This window comes from Mytilus trossulus, chromosome 3 (assembly GCF_036588685.1).
Source record: "Mytilus trossulus isolate FHL-02 chromosome 3, PNRI_Mtr1.1.1.hap1, whole genome shotgun sequence".
Lineage (NCBI taxonomy): Eukaryota > Metazoa > Mollusca > Bivalvia > Mytilida > Mytilidae > Mytilus > Mytilus trossulus.
The window spans coordinates 1310963-1331661 of NC_086375.1; the positions used below are offsets into that span (position 1 = coordinate 1310963).

The following is a 20699-nucleotide window of genomic DNA, read 5'->3' on the forward strand; positions in this document are numbered from 1 at the left end:
CAAAAGCAAGAAAAGGGAGCATTCAATTATTATTATCACATTTATATATTACAACAATGAAATTACAAGTTGTATTAAACTTTTCTTATGATTCTCTATAAAGATATAAGAAGATGTAGTATGAGTGCCAATGAGAAAACTCTCCATCCAAGTCACAATTTGTAAAAGTAAACAGTGAGCCAAATTATGGTCTTCAACACAGAGCCTTGGCTCACAACTAACAGCAAGCTATAAAGGGTCCCAAATATAACAAGAGTAAAACCATTCAAACAGGAAAATCATTGTTGTGTAGCACAAGAATTTATGTATACTGTAAACCAACTTATTTTCACAGATACTTTGTTTCACATTTAGCCATTACTAGCCCTTTTTTCGGGGCAATTTAATTTCGCAATTTTCAAATTGTTTCATTTAGCTATATATAAGGAAAGATTCCTTTTTTGCCATATTCACATTATTTTCTATTCTCAAAAGTCATGAAAGTTTGTTGGTTTACAGTATTTTTTTAGTTTTTTTTAACACTCTAATTGATTCTTTATTGCACATATTGCTGTTTAACAATTAAACTTGGTGCACAGCATTTTATCAAGTTTCCCTGTTAAATTACCACTGAGTACCCAGGGATAATATTCAGTAAAATTAACTAATAAATTACATTGGTTTAATTCACAAATTAAACTATTATTATAGTTGTTACAAATATTCTTACTTTGCTACTTCACAAAAAGTATTTTCATATATATTCATAAAACAATATCTGCACAATAATTTTTTTACAGAAATTGATCATTCATCCGGAATGACTTTTGGGGTTCTTTTATTATCTTATCGAAAATGAATAATTTGGGGTCGAGTTATATTGTTTACAGTATTGCTTTTTATTAGAAATATACTTTGATTTTGGACCCCTCGCATAAGTTGCCAGCCACTCAAAAGAAGATTTTTATATGTAACATACATGTATTAAATGGTAATGATGCAATTTATACATAAGGTTCTATTTTAGTAAAACATGGCTCTTTCTCGATTTGAAAGGATCAATTTGCCATCTTTAGTAACTTTACAGACCAGAAGTTCAGCAGTAAAAATTTGAAAGGAGGTCATTTTTTCTATTTAAAATAAGGCAATTTGTTTTCTCATTTGAATGGTTTTACATTGATTTATTTGGGCTTTATAGCTGAATATGCGGTATGGGCTGTGCTCATTATTGAAGGCGGTACGGTGATCTATAGTTGTAAATGTCTGTGTCATTTTGGTCTCTTGTGGATAGTTGTCTCAAATGCATACCACATCTTTTTTATATTCATATCTCTCTTTAGATGTTATTTCTTAATTATGAAGAAGTCTCTGTCCCAAATTTCTTTACCTTCCAGGAAAGATTGACAAAGTAATTTAGATCTTAAACAATTTTTTAAGGTGTTTTTAATAATACAAGTTAGACGAAATCTAATATTATTGGAAAACCAATATTTCTGCAAAACAAATGGCTATATAGACAGTGTCGATGTCTTTTCCATTCTAGTATAGTATCATATTCTATTTGTATCGTATCACAAATTTTACTTATAAAATTATATACATTTATGTTGTTTTTCTTATATTCTTGTACAAAATACAACGAGATATTTTCAGTTAGAAAAGCCTAGAATATTAATGTACCGAATTAAATCTTTATCTTATATCTAAGAGATGGTTTATTACCCGGTAATACATCTTTATTTTTTATTTTTAGGTTTAATATTCTGCCGTTCCTATTACAGTAAACAACTGCCTTATAGGTAGTGTGGGAATCATCTGGACAATTATCTGTTAATCAGTGAAATTGTACATCATGCTTGGATTCTTATTCGATTTTAATCAGTTTTTAATTTAAATGCAAATGATGTAGAAGATTTAAAAAAAACACTATACTTTTTGAAATTACGTAATAATTTTGCATGTCATATAAAGTTACCAAAACAAACAGATGCATAAATGTACAAAAACATATATTTATGGATGTCCTAAGGCGTTTATAACAATAACATGGAGATGTCAAAAGTTTCAATAAATAACAACATTTTAAAGACATTTTTCTTTTAACTTTTTCAATTAATAAGACTTAAAATAATTATTTTTTAATCTATATGCTATCTTTTTTTTGGATTAATTTGATACTGGTATTTGAAACATTCCTACTTGTTGATCTTGTAGCAGTTTGCATATTGGTACATGTATTTAATATTGGTTTATAATATTGGTATTTGCTGCTTCTATACAAAAAATGTAGCTTTAAGGCAGCACAATACAAAGATTTTATAACTCCAACTCCTAAGTTTTAAAATTCTGTAACTTTCTTAATAATGCTCGAAAATTTATAAAACTGGTAGTTTTAAAATACTGTAACTTTCTTAATAATGCTTGAAAATTTATAAAAGTGGTAGTTTTAAAATACTGTAACTTTCTTAATAATGCTTGAAAATTTATAAAAGTGGTAGTTTTAAAATACTGTAACTTTCTTAATAATGCTTGAAAATTTATAAAAGTGGTAGTTATGGATAGCTAACAGATTACTCTTTCAAATTAATGCAATGTTAGTATTATGCAACAATTATGTAGCTTTAAGGAGTCAAAAGTTACACATGCTGGTGTGGACACAGGATAATAGGGTGGTCTTGCAGACTGTCTTGTGAGCAAGAATAATAAATATTTGACTTGGCTTGTCTGTCTAGGAACAAGATATTCTAATGATGATTCTGGACAAGTTTGGTCAAATTTGTTTCAGTTTCAGAATTTTGTTTTGATAAAACAAACGGACAACAGACAACAAACATCAAGTGATGACATAAGCTCAGACTGGCTCACCAGATGAGCTTAAGAGCAAGGTAAATTTTTGTTGACATCAGTAAACCACAAATTTAAATATTGAAAGAAGTAAAAATTTCAATAAGGTTGCATGTAGAATTCAAATCAATGGAAGCAAATTTGGACGAAAAATACATATTTTCCTCAATGCACCGAAATTGATATCCATCAAAAATAAGGAAATCCATAGACACAGTATTTTTAAAATATGGTGTTGTAAGATGTACTCACAGTATGTATCATTTCTTCATGGCATACTCTAGTGGTAAAGATGATCTGACTCTAATGTTCTGAATCCCTGGATCTGTTCCATGGTAATGACCAGCTCCATCAACTGTTAAAATTATAGTATTCTATTACAATTATCTAAATGATCAATTTATTAATGCATATGATGTTGTATGAAAGGACTTCTAAATGCTATAAAACAAATTGATAAATACTGTTGTGCTTTTTTAAGTCAAGCTTTCAGAACCATAAGTTGAATGAATGTTTGTCCTTTTTTCTCAAAGTTTGGTGCAGAGGTCGATTTAGGGGGGTTGCTTATATATGGAATCACTGAAGTGTGACTGGAGAGGCCCCCCTTTTAGGCAGTCATTGGGCCCCCACTTATGAAAATTTCTAGATCAGCCAGTGTGGTGTTAGTGGTTGGTGTGTTCTGTTGTATTGTCCACTATTTGTGGTAATCTCTGTTATCCTTCAAATGTACTGTGGAATAGTTTTATTCTTGGGTTACCAATTTTCATTGATTTGTGTGGGTAAAGGTTAATCATGAGTTTAAATATTCCTTTTCAAAAAACCCAGAAATTACAATTTTACATAAAACCACAATAATGGTATATTTGCAAGTAAATGAATCCACAGTACCAGCATAAATCTATGCCATGGACTGATTCAGATGTGAATGATAATAGGTACCATGAATAACTTTTAGATTTTATCTACCTGAACACGGTACATCTGGTCTTCAAAAGGTAAATATGAAGTGTAATGGTACTACCAACGTCTAACCAATACATACCTTCTTGTACAATACCTGTATCTTGTATTGTGTATGTAAATGATGTAAACGGTGCCACTGGTGATTTAGCTACCAAAACCTGGGAATAAGAAAATATGTTAATGAAAATATTGGATTTTCACACCATATGTATCTGTTAATTGTGCAGGTTCTAAAACACAATACTTTAAATGAACTTAAGTTACTGCATTTAATCTTAAAATGAAAGATTATAAACCTAAATGTACATAATCATAAAATTTGTATTCTTAAAATCTGTTAAAAGTTTATTTTCTTTATAAGTTTGAATAAAGAAATATTGGGGAAAGGGAGACAACTGTATATACACAGACAGAGATTTTTTTGCAGTCTAAGTATGAAAGTTCTTAAGTCATTTTTCAGCAAACAAACTATTAATATTATTTATGATTATCCTATTCCTATTCTGTCCACATTTTTAAAGGCAGTGCTTTAAGGCCTGACTTTTAAGTCATGAGGTTCATCTTTTCATACGCAATCCATGCTGGGGGTCTTTTGGCCAGAAATAGATCCGGAAATGTTCGAATTTCTCCTCTTCTTTTTATGGTATGATATGGTTTTTGTTTCTTTCATTTACATTGGGGACTAAAGAAACGATCAGTGTGTATTGTTCGTTTTATAGATCTTGTTATAAGTGTGTATTTTGCATTATAAGCAGTCAACCTGACTACAAACTATCATTATTTGTATATTCCGTGTGGAAAGAGGTCGGGTCAATTTCAAGTGTTATCCGACATCTAAAGATTCTTTAATTAGTTCAGACGTTGATATAACAATGAAAAGTCGACTGAACATGATTAATATTGCATCTTCTATAATTCAAAGCGGAATTCGGTTTATGAACGAGAAACCGTAAAGCGTTTTCAATTTCGGTATTAGTTATGTATGTTATCTACGTATTATCCTGGTTCCCGGTACTACGTTCCGGGTATTAGCTATTTGATATATTTGATGTGTAACATTACAATCGGGTACCAGCCAATCTACGTGTGTATGTGTATATGATTTACCGCCAAAATGACCGACTTAAAAAATAGTCCATAAACGTTCCGTATAATGATATGCAAATTCATAATTAATCGTAACTTTTTTTATCTTTGTATAATTAATATAACAAAATGGATTCCACAAAATTGAAAATAGCATTATTTTACGAGGATTTCTCATATTTTTTTCACTTCCGGCGCAGTAATACGTATGTTTTGAAGAAGCTCGAAGAATTTGACAAAGTGAATTGAGAAGGAAACGGATAGATATACGTTCTTGCTATCAGGTAAAACAATATAAATGTACAGAACAAACACATTTACTTCACACAAATAGTACAGGCTTAAGCTTTTTATTGTCTAGCTTACACACGACTGTAGTCAAGTGTTTAAACGACGGCGGTGACATACTGGGTCAAGTCTAAATATGTAAACATATCCACGTGCTATTAGGTAGAACGCATCGTAATGCAATATCTACAATTTTTCCTCCTTTATACATCGTTTAACCAGATATATTTCTCCTTTTTACATCGTTTAACCAGATTTATTTCTCTTTCAAATACACTTAAACACGGGTTGTATGTACGTATCTTTTCTAGTGTTTTCTTGTTGTTATTAAAGTTCATTTGTTGATGTTTAGAAATTTTTGAACGACTGAACACAGAAGTGAATGAATGCAACAATATATATACTGAAGACTTGGGCTGTACAATGATAGTGTACGTATATCATACTGATAATCATTCTAGCAGTAATTATGTTAATTTAGGATGTAATGTCTAATGACAGGAATTCATGAGCTATGCCTCAGGCTTTCTGAAAAAATATCAATGACAATGTAAACAGGAACAAAACATTGACACAAATGATGCTCTCTTCTATGTAATATAGTTATTTAGGTATATGTGTTGCACAAGTTTCAATTAAACTTAAGTTATAAAACTTTTTTTCAGGGCACAAACCCACTTTAAAGAGACTTGGCTACTGCCATACCCATCCTATTTTCATGCACCATTTGCAAGCAAGAGACTGAATGGTTTGCAAAATTAAAAATCAGGACGGTGTCCAATTAAAACAAAAGAACTAAACTGGATGAATATTGTAGGAGAAATCTAGACATGCTAGAGGAAAGTTTTGATTTGTGAAATTGGTTTTCCTGAAAAGTCATTCATCCTAGCCTGCAGAAAGGAACTATAACTGTCCACCACCAACTGACGAGCTAATGTTGAGCTTCACATATGGAATTACTCAAATACCATCAATGTCTATGTTTTCAGCACAGATTTCACAATTTATGACACAGCTGTGCTTTTTCTTATATCGTTAAAGAGTTGTATACTAAATTTTTTTTTTTTTTATCAATAAATATATATTATATAATTGTGTCATCTAAGAACAAAGTCTTGTATTTTGCCAAAAGATGCATACTAGAGAATGAAAGTGGTGCAGTTCATTTTGCTTTGGTATATAGAATTGAATTACAATTGTTCATGTTATTGGAATGCATATAAAAATAAGGAGATGTGGTACAATGTATATGATATTTAGTGAGTTTATCAAGCAAAAGTGAATAAGAAATAGGTATATGCAGTTACAGGTACTACTGTACAATCTCAAACAAGGAGAAAAACTCATACCGTAAAGAGAATTTCATATTTACAAGTAAGTTTTGTTTTTGCGTTGAATAATTTTCTTCTATTGTTTTAATTGCAAATATGGGAAGTGGTTAAAATGCTAATGAGACAGCTGTTATATGGCCACAGAGCCTTAATTGAAAACTTCTTTTTCATTCATACCGGTAGATTTTGCCTGGAGTTAGAAACATATCTGCCAACTTTTCAAAATGCACATGGGGGTTTTACGTGAAAGATGGTTCATATAGTCATACAAAACCTTCAAGGGGGCCTTCAAATGGAAGCAGGACAAGTCGCCCCACTGGCTAATCGGCCCACTTTTTAAAAAAACACCACAAACTGATTTATCAAATCACCCCACATGTGAAATTGGTTAAATCATGTTTAATATTACTCCTGCTAACTCGCTCCACATGTGAAATTGGTTAAATCATTTTAAATCAGGGTTCTCGCTAAGGATTTTTGAAGGCGAGTCCAGGGACTGGTCATTTTTGGCCACGGTGAGTCATGGTAACTGTGTTCAGTTTATTCGGTCATTTTTGGCCACGGTGAGTCATGGTAACTGTGTTCAGTTTATACAAAATATTTCAATATTCATGTATTTGTGGACTCACCAGTTTTGAAAATGGTGAGTCCAGACAGATTTTGTTGAGTCCAGGACTCATGGACTCGCCTTAGCGAGAACCCTGTTTAATATTACTCCTGCCAACTCGCCCTACTTATAAAAAAACGGTAATTTTTAGATTAATATATATATATATATAATTAAAAATAAAAACTCGCACCACTTTAATGAAAACTAATCTACACAGAATACAAACAAACCGAAAATTAATTTAATTACTATTATTGATATATACTGAAGAATAAATGTAAGTTTTGAAGCTTAGTTATTTGCATAACAATTGAAAAGAAACCTGTTAATTGTATCATAATGCAATATAAGGAATTGAACTTATATTCAATGGGATAACATCTTTTTCCAAGTTAGTGAAAAAGTGGGGCTATTTGCTAATGGGGCGATTGTCATGGATTCCCTTCAAATATATTCTAATGTGGTTTTTGGCTTCTTCTTGCATTAACAAGCTTATAGCCATTGTTGAATTAATTGTTTTCTTTAAATAGTCGACAAAATTGCTCTTACAAAATTTCCATTTGGGAGCCTCGAGCTCGATGGGGGAAATACTCTGGAAATACTGACAGTTGGCAGGTATGGTCATCAAAAAAGTTGACATGTTACTATGTACATTTACCATTATGTTACTAATACTTGATGTTCTTGCTATACACACAGTACAGAGACTAGTCAATCTTTGTGAACTATTTTTTTATGGGAGTCATAGAATATGCGTATACAATCAATAATTAAAAATAGTCTATTTATATTGAAAAGGAAAAGTTCTTATATGTCTAAAGAAGAGGGACGAAAGACACCAAAGGGACAGTCAAACTCATAAATTTAAAGCAAACTGACAAGGCCATGGCTAAAAATGCATTTCATGGCGAGGCACAGAAAATATACTGTAAACAGTAGACTATAGATATAGGTGAACTAAGGTACAAAAGAACTCTAAAACTTTAATTCTACAAACCACCTCTGTTCTATGGAAGATAATGATATAACTGGACTAGAAATACACACAACCTGTAATTAACTGCCTTTACAGCGCTTTCCCGCTTTGATTTACATTGTATTTATAAATCTGTGTAGGTAGACATTTTAGTTATTTACTAAATAAATGCTAGGATAACAAGAGTAGGGTAAATAATAGAGCAAACTGGTTCTGGAAAGTAAATATTACTGCTCTACCTGTCTTTTTTGTCCTTCGAGATATTGTAGAATTAATCTTGTGTTAACATTATGGCTCCAGGTATTCCCTAAGGCTGCAGTCACATATCCACTATCTGTGTCTGGTACAATTTCTCCTGTAAACAAAGCAATAAAAACTTGTCTATTCAAAGTATACATTGATATGAGTGCACTTTTCACTAGATTTTCAAAATCCTTTTAAGAATTTCAAAATGAGATGTCACCATTAAATACAAGGAATTTAATGGGACATTATAAATAAAAACAAGCCTTATAGAATCATATTCAAAACAGTGTGGTCCTGGCCATTGATTGACGACCGAAATTATCCCATTGACTGGGACAGATTAGGTGAACGTTTGTCGTTAACGACCATTGCTCACTTCTTACTTATTATAGAATTTAAACTGTGGGGTCACCAAAGGTTCTTAACACCTTTAATAATAAAATAATTCGAAAAATTATTCAGGAATAACCTTTATGTTTTGATTTATATTATTGATAAAAATCAACACATCGTATTATTCCAGATTAGTTTTTCGAATTGCTTTATTTAGGTGTTGAGAACCTTTGGTGACCCCACAGATTCAGTGTCTTTAACAAGTACATAGTGAGCAGTGATTGTTACCGACAAACGTTCACCTAATCTGTCCCAGTCAATGGGATAATTTAGGTCGTCAATCAATGGCCAGGACCACACTGTTTTGAATATGATTCTACATGAAGGCAATTCAATACGATTGGTAATTATACACCTTATTGCTATTAGTCTACCTATATGTCATCACAAAGGTTCCTGTAAAAAATTTTATACAAATTATGACGCCACAATGGAAGTGATTATTGTATGACGTCAAAAGTTCAATTGGTGCAGATTCTCTTGTCAACCGACACAGATTTCCGAGTTGGGATAAGATGTATCAAATTTAGTAAAAAGAATGGAACAAGCAAAGAATTGGGTTAAGACTATGACAAACAGTTAAATATCTGCACCAATCGTTAAACATACTTTTCATTAGTCAGCTATCATATGACAACCCTCATCTTATTGTGGTGATGATTTCCAATTTACTGCTATGAACCCTTTAATAAGCAATATTTTCCTCATTTGAAAATGTTATAATTTGATTAAATATCATAATTCCAGTATTGTTACCTCCCTCCTCCAGATCAGAAGGTGTAGGATTCTGTCCAAATCTTGTTGTAATCTGATTGGTTACCACAACCTGTTAAAGGGAACATTATATTTTCAATTTTTATTCGGCATTATTATCTCCCCTTATATTTGATTTTTTTAGTTACACATATGTGTTGCAGTTGCTTAATATAATTATTTTTGCATCTAATGCCATATTATTACTGAAGCTGATTCAAACTCATGCATTTTAGGAAATTAAAATATGTTGTTCAAATGTGCCTTGGTTTTTAGTTTGGTTAAATGTTTTATATTTTCAAACAAAAGCTCAATAAGCTTGATTATTATTGTTTTACTAATTTGGAATCATATAAAGTTTCTTATCTTCGTATCTTTACTTAATTTATTATGATGTATGATACTAAGTTCCTCCCTATCTTTAAGACACAGGATTTTTTGGATTTGTTTTGTTTTCTACAATAAAAATTTTGAGTTAATGCAAATATATTGTTCTTCTACTTACAGGAATACAAAATACTTCTGCCAGATATTTCAAGATGGCTGCCTGCTGTGAAAGGAAGTTGGTTCTGTCAATCAAACTTTTTCCACCACTCCCACTGTATTCCTTTCTAACCAATGATGCAATAGAATCCACCACTATCAATTTTATCTTCCTAGAAATTATCTCCTCTTCTAATGATGTCAGTCTAAAACAAAAATTATAAAAAAAACAAATTTAAAATGTATACACCAAGTTACTTACATGTGTAAGCTATTTTTCTAGAAAATCTATTGGACTGAACCAGCACAGTGTATTCGTTTGTTTTATTCCATATCAAGATAAAACATTGTATTTTTACTAGTGTTGTCAACGGTTAACCGGTTAACTGGTCGAACGAACGAATACCAAAAACGCTAACCGGTCAACCGGACTTTTTTCAATTTTGATAGATTTAATATAAATTTGCATGGAAATTATTAAATAGTTATGTTTTATTTAATCAAAGTGATGGAAATCACTCATGGAAAGATTAGAAGAGTAGCTTGAATTATTTCATATTAAGGTATGGTGGGGAAAAATTAACATTCATAAAGCACTATTGCTGAAAATTGCATTAACAGCAGGTCTTTAGAAGGAAACATGCTTTTCCAGTATGAGGATAAAATGAGCTCAAATTAAATAATATGGGTCTCTTAATTTGCACAATTTTATTTAAACTGCAGTTTATGTCTTATCGAAATAATGTTGCCAAAAAAAACAAAAAATTGCAAATCAAAAATTCTTCTAGTAAATGTTACCAACTATCCTTGTAAGACATAAAATCTAGACCACACAAAAAAAAATTAAAGTGTCAACAAAAATAATCTAAAAATGTTGTTTTGGGGTCATTTTGTAAGTTGAAACAGAGGTTATATGACATTGAAGATTAAAAGAGTGCCTTTAGATCAATTTTTAAAGTATTTTTCGACACAGTGCATTGAAAATGTACTTTTTCAACGTAAACAAATTAAAAAACTTATTTCATTGAAATATGGATTCTTTCTTGATTGCAAAAATATATATTCACTTCTAATAAAAATTCAAATGACTAAAATAGACATAATGATTGATGGGGAATAAAATAATAAACAATGGTTTGTTATAATGAAAAGTTTTAAAATTTTAAAACTGCTTCAAGACAATTCCTGATAATAAAGAAAAGTGAACTAATCTGTCCCAGGTTAGGGGGAGGGTTGGGATCCCGCTAACATGTCTAACCCCGCCACATTATTTATGTATGTGCCTGTCCCAAGTCAGGAGCCTGTAATTCAGTGGTTGTCGTTTGTTTATGTGTTACAAATTTGTTTTTCGTTCATTTTTTTACTTAAATAAGGCCGTTAGTTTTCTCGTTTGAATTGTTTTACATTGTCTTAGCGGGGCCTTTTATAGCTGACTATGCGGTATGGGCTTTGCTCATTGTTGAAGACCGTACGGTGACCTATAGTTGTTAATGTTTGTGTCATTTTGGTCTTTTGTGGATAGCTGTCTCATTGGCAATCATGCCACATCTTCTTTTTTATATATAATCTAAATTGTTGATTAATTACAGATGATTATTGGAAATTTATTAAGTAAATTTTAGGCCTTACTTGAATACCTTCAATATATTCATATTTGTATTCATATTTCATTTTTTTTTAAAGATCTTGTTAATCCATTAATCATTTATCTTTTAGATATAATTTACAGAATCACTTCATGTAATGTAGATCAAAAGTAATTGGCAATAAATAAATCTATCATCCTTATATATTTCAAACATCTAATATATACATTTGTGTACCGGTATTCAATTATGAGGTCAAATATTTGTATATTAAGATGTATATTAATTATGTAAGACTGAGGCTGATAAGTAATGTGGTCAATTTGATTGACAGTTTAGGAGGTTGGGCATTGTAATTAAAGGTCTACCTTGTCTCTGATTGTTTAGTGATAATGACAGTTGTCAATCATACTTGTACTGTATCAATACCCAATTACCTAATAAAAATGTTTAAAAAAAAAGCCTCCACATCAACACAACTTACACCTTAATGAGTTACATTCTTAAATCAACTGCTCCAATAATATACTCATTTTTTCAGTTTATATGTGTATTATGTGCACATACATGAGAACTATAGGGAACTATATTTCAGTGTGAATACATTTAGAAACAGTAGCTAACCTGTCGTGTTGTTAGGTAGGCCGGTGCCTTAGTAAAGATTTAGAACAAGTTCTAATCTTTCCAAAAATTGTCGTCGTGGTTATTAATTTGACAGATTAATTGTCCAGTATGTTGATTGCTATTGTTGTTCCTAAATACATAAAATTAATTAGAGCTCGGGGCAGGACCTTAAAGAAACATGATTGGTAAACATGTTTTTTCACCAATAAATTTAAATCAGAGATGCGATTAAAGTTTATTAATTAGTTCATTATTTCGTTTTTGATCTAATATTGTGTAATCCACTATCCGAATGTGCAACCTCCATAGTGCAAGGTTTAGTCTTACTTTAAACGAAATGCTACCTCAAAAATTGTGAAATGAAAACCAATGTGAATGTACTCAAGGTATGCGTGATAGTACGAGTAACATGCTTAAAGAAACAAACAAACAAAGTAAAGAAACAGGTCGTATGGTGACCTTTAGTTATTACTTTCTGTGTCATTTTGCTCTCTTGTGGAGAATTGTTTCATTTGCAATCATTCCATATCTTCTTTTTTTATAATTAATCATTTCAAATTGAAACACAAATTGACACTCATACCACATCTTATAACTATTTGTACATGTAGGGTACTATTGATAAGGCTTTCAAACGACAACTTAAACTACCGGTTAACTGGTTAATCGGTCGAACGATTATCCGAGTAACCGGTTAGACAAAAATGTACAATTTGACAACACTAATTTTTACAATTATGAAGTTCAAATTTTATTAAAGTAAAAAGCTTCTTTTTACAATTGATCCTTTCTTTGAATAAAAGATTTTATCTGGAAGGTGTACCAATAATTATCTATAGGATTGTATGTGTCTTCAGCAAAACCATGAAATCAGATATACAGTTTTCCTTAATCCACAAAAATTGGTTGAAAATGAAATTTTATAAATCCACCATACAAAAGATATTTAATTTTCTTTTTCTTTCAATGAAGCGTTTAAATTGTCATTAGATAGGGCAAAAAGCAAGAATCCATGTTCAGCAAACCCTGCAATTGGGCCTAAACCTGAATTTAGCATACATATCAAAACGTTCCCATAATAATGAACTTGTGAACTTATATTCAAGTTGATGTGACAACAGCTTCATACTCATAGTAAACTATTGTATCAATATCTTTTAACCTTTTGATAAGAGAAGAACATGTCTGTTGAACATCAACAAATATACTCCTTGTAAGTTGGAGAAGGCTGTCTTCCTGGCTGAAGTATTCTGGGTATTTACACTGTGCTACCTGAACCAGTCTAAAAGTGAAATACATATTTACAGTTTATGTGCATATTAAACCATAGATGCCAACCCCCTTTTGACACAATCAGTAACAAACTATCAAATTTTCCGTATTTTTTAAAAGTTTTCAGTAATCATTCATAATTGTGCATTTACCAATAAAAATTACTGACAAGTGGTTGCAAAGTGATGTGCACGAAATTTGTCGTTTAACATGTTGTCTGTAGTATGTATTCCATTCATTTATTGTTCAGATGTTCTCGACTCGTACATTTTCGTTTTGTCAAGGAGAAGTAGAGAAAGGGGTAAAGCTACTTCATAAATGCAAGTTTGCCTCTTCAGAAGTCAGTTAGTTACTCAACAATAGGTTAATAACTCACGAGAAACCGGAAGCATTACATTGGCGTTTTCTAAATACTGGACCAGGACGGAAAAGTTATGATAAAAATCTGTGTTTTATAAAACTGAACGGCGATGATTGGTAATCCGTAACTATTCGACTTTGACCGTAATAGCGTAGTTTTTATCGCAAAATCGGAAAAACTATACAAACATCGTAATGGTTGGCATCTATGTTAAACTAAGGACACATATGGTTTTTTGACAAAATTGTGTTTTGGTGATGGTGATGTATTTGTTAATAATACTTTACTGAACATTCTTGCTGCTTACAATTATCTCTATCTTTATTTTTCAGTGGAAAATATTTTGCTAATTTTTTTAAAAATATGAAAATTGTTAAAAAAAATATTTAAAGGGCAATAACTCCTTAAGGGGTCAATTGACCATTTGATTCATGTTCACTTATTTATAGATCTTATTTTGTTGTACATTATTACTGTTTACAGTTTATCTCTATCTATAATAAATTTCAAGATAATAACCAAAACTGCAAAATTTTCTTTAAATTACAAATTCGGATGCAGCAACCTAACATGTCAGATTTGCTCTAAATGCTTTGGTTTCAGAGTTATAATCCCAATACTGCAGTTTATCCCTATATTCTTTTTTAAGCAATGTAGGCCATCTTGGTTGGTGGGCGGGGTCTTCGGAAACTTTTTTAAAACTAGATACTCGAATAATGATTGTGGCCAAGTATGGTTAAATTTGAACCAGTAGTTTCCAAGGAAATTTTCTTTTTTAAAGTTAAGACGACAACAGACAACGACAACAACAGAAACCAAGTGATGAGAGCTCACTTCAGGCCAGGTGGGCTAAAAAAGCATCTGTTTTTCATTTGTCTAAATCATTACACTCTAGCTATCACTAATTATTTTAACTTCTCTGCAGAAAAGCAGATGCACTAAACGTTTACCTCTCAGCAGAGAATGCAGATTCAGTATCTATGTACATCACACAACCATCTAGACCTCCCATGTTAGCAGGCAGTGTTGCTACAACACTTAACATCACACAGAACTGGGTTTTACCACATCCTGAAGGGCCTGCAATCTACAAAGAAATCATAATTATTCAAAAAAAATTAACTAGAAGCATCTTCAACAACTATTGTGCAGTGTAGATGATAATTTGATTCATTACTAAAATTCTTTTTATTGATATTTGTAAGGCTGATAGGCTTTGTCTGTTTATAGTTTAGAGTTTCACCCTATATATCTACTAGTCTATATACTTTTTACCAAAATTAACTCACATTTAACTCACATTAAATTTTGTTAGCATTAATTAAATTTGATGTTGGTTATTTTTTGTTTTACACGACTTTAAAGCACCGCATTCAGGCTATTTCATGGCAGCTAGTTTTTATAGGCGGAGGAAGCCAGAGTGACGGGAGAAAAGCATTAATTAAAAGTGCAATGATTAATTACACATGACTGTATGTTGATGAAGAACAGCAATAAAAACACTGTTCCTTTGCTTTTTGTGTGTGTGTTTTTTTGTTTGTTTTTTTGTTGGTGTGTTTTAACTGATTATGTGCCATGGATGGATACTCCATATCCTTTGTTTTTTGTGTGTGTGGTTGTTTTTGTATTTTTTTGTTGGTGTGCTTTAACTGTTTTTCGCTATGGATGGATACTCCATATCCTTTGTTTTTCTATTATGTAGATTTCCTGAATTTACAGTTCACAAACCTCAGTCACTGTACCCATAGGAATACCGCCATGTAAAACTTTGTCCAAGTCTGGTAAAGTTGTCTCAAAGAAATTCTTTGACTTTCTTCTCTCTAGAAGCTCTAATGCCTATAAATGTGTAAGAAAATTTAAAACAAGCTAAGCGGTCATGTCTTCAACAAGTTTGGCCCAATTATCCTACAAATCTTTAAATATACAAAATAATTGCCATCAGCAATCAGATCTATTAATTACAAAGTTACAATACACTGAATGGTGTTTGGTCAATTGTTTTATATACTGTAACCAAATTATTTTGATGAGCAATTTATTTGGTGAGTAGAAAAATAACAAGAATATAAATCGTCTTGAATATGTAAAACTTGAGGTTCATTCCTTAATAATTACATGAGATGTGTTCATTATAATAAACTCTTGATGTAAATCGTGTTTTCATTATCCTAGCTAAAAAATGTAATTATAAGTATTGAATGCTTCTTTTTGTAACTTCATAGGGGTGTAAAAGCGTTTACCATGCACACATTTTAAGAATGAAGGGCTACTGCACTTCATACGAAATGTACTTTGGGTCAATGCTTTTACACCCCAATAAAGTTACAAAAAGTAGCATTCAATTCTTAATTAAACCTCATAAAATAAGTCAAAAAATCGCAAAATTAAATAGCCATAAGTGGTTTAGAAAAGGGTAAAACGCAAAATAAAGTATCCACATAAATAAGTTGGTTTACAGTACATGTACTATGATAGATTAGTAACAATTACAATATCTGATAACTTAGTTAAAAGATTATGACAAGCACAACTCACTGAAAGGTAAGAATTAGATCTTGTGACCAGTGTTGGTCAGACAATATCCTAAACAAATAAATATTTTGGCCTTCATAAAAAAATTGAAAAAAATACTGTCAAAAGTTCAATACACATGTGCAATGTATATCAAAATTTAATACATGAAAATAATAATGATTACATTAGATTGTCTATAACAGGAGGTTCTAGGATCTCTGACTGTGCAATCCTCATTTACATGATACATGTCTACTTACAGTGATTGATTCAGGAACACAAGCTTTACAACAAGTCTTCACCACCTTTTGTAAACTGTAATATCCTAATCCTAGTAGCTTCAGAAGTTCCAAATTGTTTTTTGACAAGAAATCCTGAAATCAAATGAACATTTAGTACTGCCGGTTTTTTTTGTATAAACTCTTTTATATGTTATGTGTTTAGCATAATAGAGTGAGGTCCCAGTCAGGGAAAACCTGTCTAATATTCATGTCAAACTTTAACTTTATACATGTTTGATACACAATCTTTTAATAAGTTATTATTGCCATTGAATTAGCTTTTAGTAACTGTGATTACTCTCATATATCTTTTCTATATATTTGTATTTGTGCTTCGTGTTGATCTGATGAGTTGCACCCTTTTCGACTGATTTTTATAGCTTTTACATGTCAGTGATAACGTTGTCTTTTTTCAAAACTACCTCTACCGTTTTTTATTGGGAAAAATGCATATTTTTTATTGGGAAAAATGCATATTTTTTATTGAAATTGGGAAATTTGTATATTTTATTCTAAACACATCTCTGATTTTTAGCTGACCTTTGCTGTCTTTTTGCACTGTTTTTTAATGTATATTTTGGTTGTCAGACATTTTCAACCTGAAAGATACTTTTCGGAGAGGGGAAAGAAACAGAAGCAATGATGGTACTTAATGCATTGAAAACTACAAACACCATGATGATTCTGAACAGAAAACCAGATCTCAAAAGTGCTTTCTAATATCAAAATAATAACATGAATACGATATTTACAAACATTAATACCAATGCCATCACTGTTTGGGGAAAATGTAAAACTTTTTGGGAGGAATTTTAAGCCATTTTTTTAGTAATTGGGAATTTTCTCTAGGGGAAAAGGCAGAATTTAGGCTGTAATTTGAGGCAAACAATATCACTGCATGTAGTTCTATTTATCCTGCAATTGGGTGTCCTACTATACAGATACAACCCTACATATATAGCTATGCTGTATCTGTATACTCGCCTTCAGTTGACTGTGTGATTAAGATATTACTACATGTGCCTCAAGGGGTTTCAAATTTTTTTGTCTCTCAAAACACAAACAATATACAGAATTTATTGCAGGATAAGACAATAACTGTTTAGTGTCTTTAAATATCAGCTGTATTTGTACTCGGCTGGAAAGAGGAGTAATAACCTGCTAAAGCTCACATTACACCTGTTTCTTAGCCTTATACAAATACAGCTGATATTTAATGACATTAAACAGTTATTGTCTATATATTACACCACTGTCTAAAGTTAGGAAAAGAGTTTGCAGCAAACATGCCCCTGCAAATTCCGTGGGTGCCTATTTGAAGTCAGGAAATCAGGCGGATTGTTTTCTCATTTGAATTGTTTTACATATTATCTTTCACACAAATACATACCGTTTACAACATATCAGAGTTTAATGTCAAGCGCACAAATCAAAGTAGAGTAGAAATGATTTCATTGTTTTTTACAAAAATAAGTATGAAAAGGTTCAGACATACCTGTCAACTCACCCGTTTTTTGCGGGTGACACCCGTTATTTTCACCTCTCACCCGGGAGTTTTTCTTTACCCGGCGGGTCCCGGGAATTTCTAACATTACCCTTTTCACCCGGATTTCCGACCGGAATTGTTTCCGGTATTTAGAAGTAATACGACCTTCGGTTTTATCGGTCTTTTTCAATGTAACCAAAAGTCAAAATGTAGGACTTGTTTACCTGAGCTACGTAACGATATTTTCAACAAGCTAAAAGATGAGTTCAGTGACTATCAGTTGACCCCATTAGATGAACTTCCACTTTGCACTTCCCCTGAAACTGACATTGGTACATTTTGGGGAGAAATGTCCAAGTTGCATGACATTTTTCTTAACAAGCCAAGATTTTTTGTTTTGTCAAAACTTGCTAAAACATTACTGGTTTTGCCAAACAGCAATGCAGACAGTGAGAGGGTATTTTCTTTAGTAAAGAAAATAGCTACAGAGTTTAGGGCTGATCTTAATAAGGATACACTGTGTGCTCTTCTTTCTTGTAAAATGAATACACATTTGCATTGCTATGAACTGAAACCAAGTGCAGTTCTTTTAAAGAATGCCAAGTCTGCTACTATGGAATATAACAACAGTCTGAAATAAACTTGTATACATGTTCTAACTGTTTTATATACATATTGACTATATAAATTATATGTAAACATATTTTTGTTCTTAAATTGAGCCCGCAAAATGTCGTACGCGTTATGACCTGAGATTTTTTTTCTGAATGCAGGTCATGACCTGACTTTTCATTTTCAGAGGTTGACAGGTATGTTCAGATAATATGTTTATTAAACTAATTTGACCATGGTATTATTACTTGAAACCGGTCTCACTAATTAGCGACAACAAGAATTTTAGAGACAACAAGCGTCAACAAGCGACAAGAAGCGACAACAAGAATTATTTTAGCGACAACAAGCGACAAGAAACTATTTAGCGACAAGAAAACATATTTGTTTTAATTTAAATTTATAATTGCAATAAATATTAAAAGAATATGCAAAAGAAATAATTTTAGCGCAAGAAAGTTAAAATTGATAGAAAAAAATGAAAATTATACACATATTCATTTTATCATCTATAATGTATAACAGTCAGTATTACGCTTAATTACAAATAGAGCATCGAATTGACATAACAAGAGTACACTTAGAGCATAGTATAAAGCAAATGATTCAAAATGGTATATTCCATTATGCCCACTCCATATATATCCCCGTTCGTTTATTCATACTTTGACTTTGATGAAAACAGATACATACATTATCTTATACATATTCTTCATATTTAAAAATAAAAAGAAGCTCAACCTCTTTCTTCTTCACAAATGTTTAATTTCTTCATCTACCAATATACTAATATTAACTTCACAATCTCTTTCTTCCTCACAAATGTTTCATTTCTTCGTCTATCTATATAATAAAACATTTTAATTAGACATATCTGCTCGTAAATTTAAAAAAAAATTACATACAAATTTCTTTATATGCAATAAAAAAAATGTTTTCTTGTCGCTAAATAGTCTTCTTGTCGCTTGTTGTCGCTAAAATAATTCTTGTTGTCGCTTGTTGTCGCTTCTTGACGCTTGTTGTCACTTCTTGACGCTTGTTGTCGCTAATTAGTGAGACCCCTTGAAACTATTGATTGGCATGTGAAGTGTGAAAACAGAGACATATAATACAAATTGTAATTGTATTATATATGTCTCTGCCTCTGATGAAAATAAAGGGTAGTAGGCCTAAATGTACATTAATTGCGAGTACATGAAACTCACATTGACATAAATGAATAAATAGAGGCCCGATTTCTATGGTTCTAAGGCCGTGGCATGAGTCTGCTTCAGAAGCAGCCGTTGGACACCAAAGTAATTATATTGGACTAAAAGATGAGGAACAAGGAAAAATACAGCAAATCATACGTAAAACACAAAGGCACTTGTTTCTATCCATTGGAAGACCCACTATCAACGTATATTTTTGTTCTATTCCAATGGATAGAAACAAGTGCCAGTCATGCCAGTGGTAAAACAGTAAAAGGGGGACTAGAACAGTTTCAGCAATTCTTGATAGTTGAACTATATGACTTTAAAACCTTGCACGTGAACACGTTGTTGACAGCTAATCTTTCTGTTATATCCTTTGATAACCCAGCTCTTCGCAGTTTCTTGTTTGACATTTTTGAGAATTGTCCCATCGGGAAAACGCGCCAAATTTATTCGGAACATCTCTACCAAAAAGTATAATACCGATGCAAGGACAGACAAAATTCGGCACACGACGGACCTCAAATAATAATATTGATCTTATTTATGATATAAATGGTAGTGAGCCACATGTTTCCATGGGACCCTAATAATTATAGCAGGATAAACTGAATTAGATGAAACCAACTAAACATGAATTTCCGGGAATTAAGATTCCGTTTATCAAATCTTTGTTTCGTCATGGACAAAGGATTTCAGGTATTGTTAACTACTAGTATTCCGCCACGCTTGACATCCTTAAATGAACTTAAACTAGACATATATATAAACTGAGACTACTATATAAATGATCTTGTTTAAAGGCGGACAATTAATCA

At 31.6% G+C, this 20699-nt stretch overlaps 1 protein-coding gene across 1 annotated transcript in view; it reads right to left on the reverse strand.

Moving 5' to 3' along the window:
* The window catches only part of LOC134709959 (DNA repair protein RAD51 homolog 2-like), a 45469-nt gene extending 25141 nt beyond the window's left edge, over window positions 1-20328 (reverse strand). Inside the window, exons 1-10 of the mRNA XM_063570084.1 lie at window positions 20211-20328; window positions 16570-16683; window positions 15524-15631; window positions 14746-14882; window positions 13325-13444; window positions 9975-10158; window positions 9473-9542; window positions 8317-8432; window positions 3866-3944; window positions 3076-3178 (exon numbers count right to left, since the gene is read on the reverse strand). Of these exons, the coding sequence (XP_063426154.1) occupies window positions 3084-3178; window positions 3866-3944; window positions 8317-8432; window positions 9473-9542; window positions 9975-10158; window positions 13325-13444; window positions 14746-14882; window positions 15524-15631; window positions 16570-16683; window positions 20211-20312 (1125 nt within the window). The 5' untranslated portion in view covers window positions 20313-20328 and the 3' untranslated portion in view covers window positions 3076-3083. The remainder of the gene's footprint in view (window positions 1-3075; window positions 3179-3865; window positions 3945-8316; window positions 8433-9472; window positions 9543-9974; window positions 10159-13324; window positions 13445-14745; window positions 14883-15523; window positions 15632-16569; window positions 16684-20210) is intronic.
* Window positions 20329-20699: the final 371 nt, after the last annotated feature.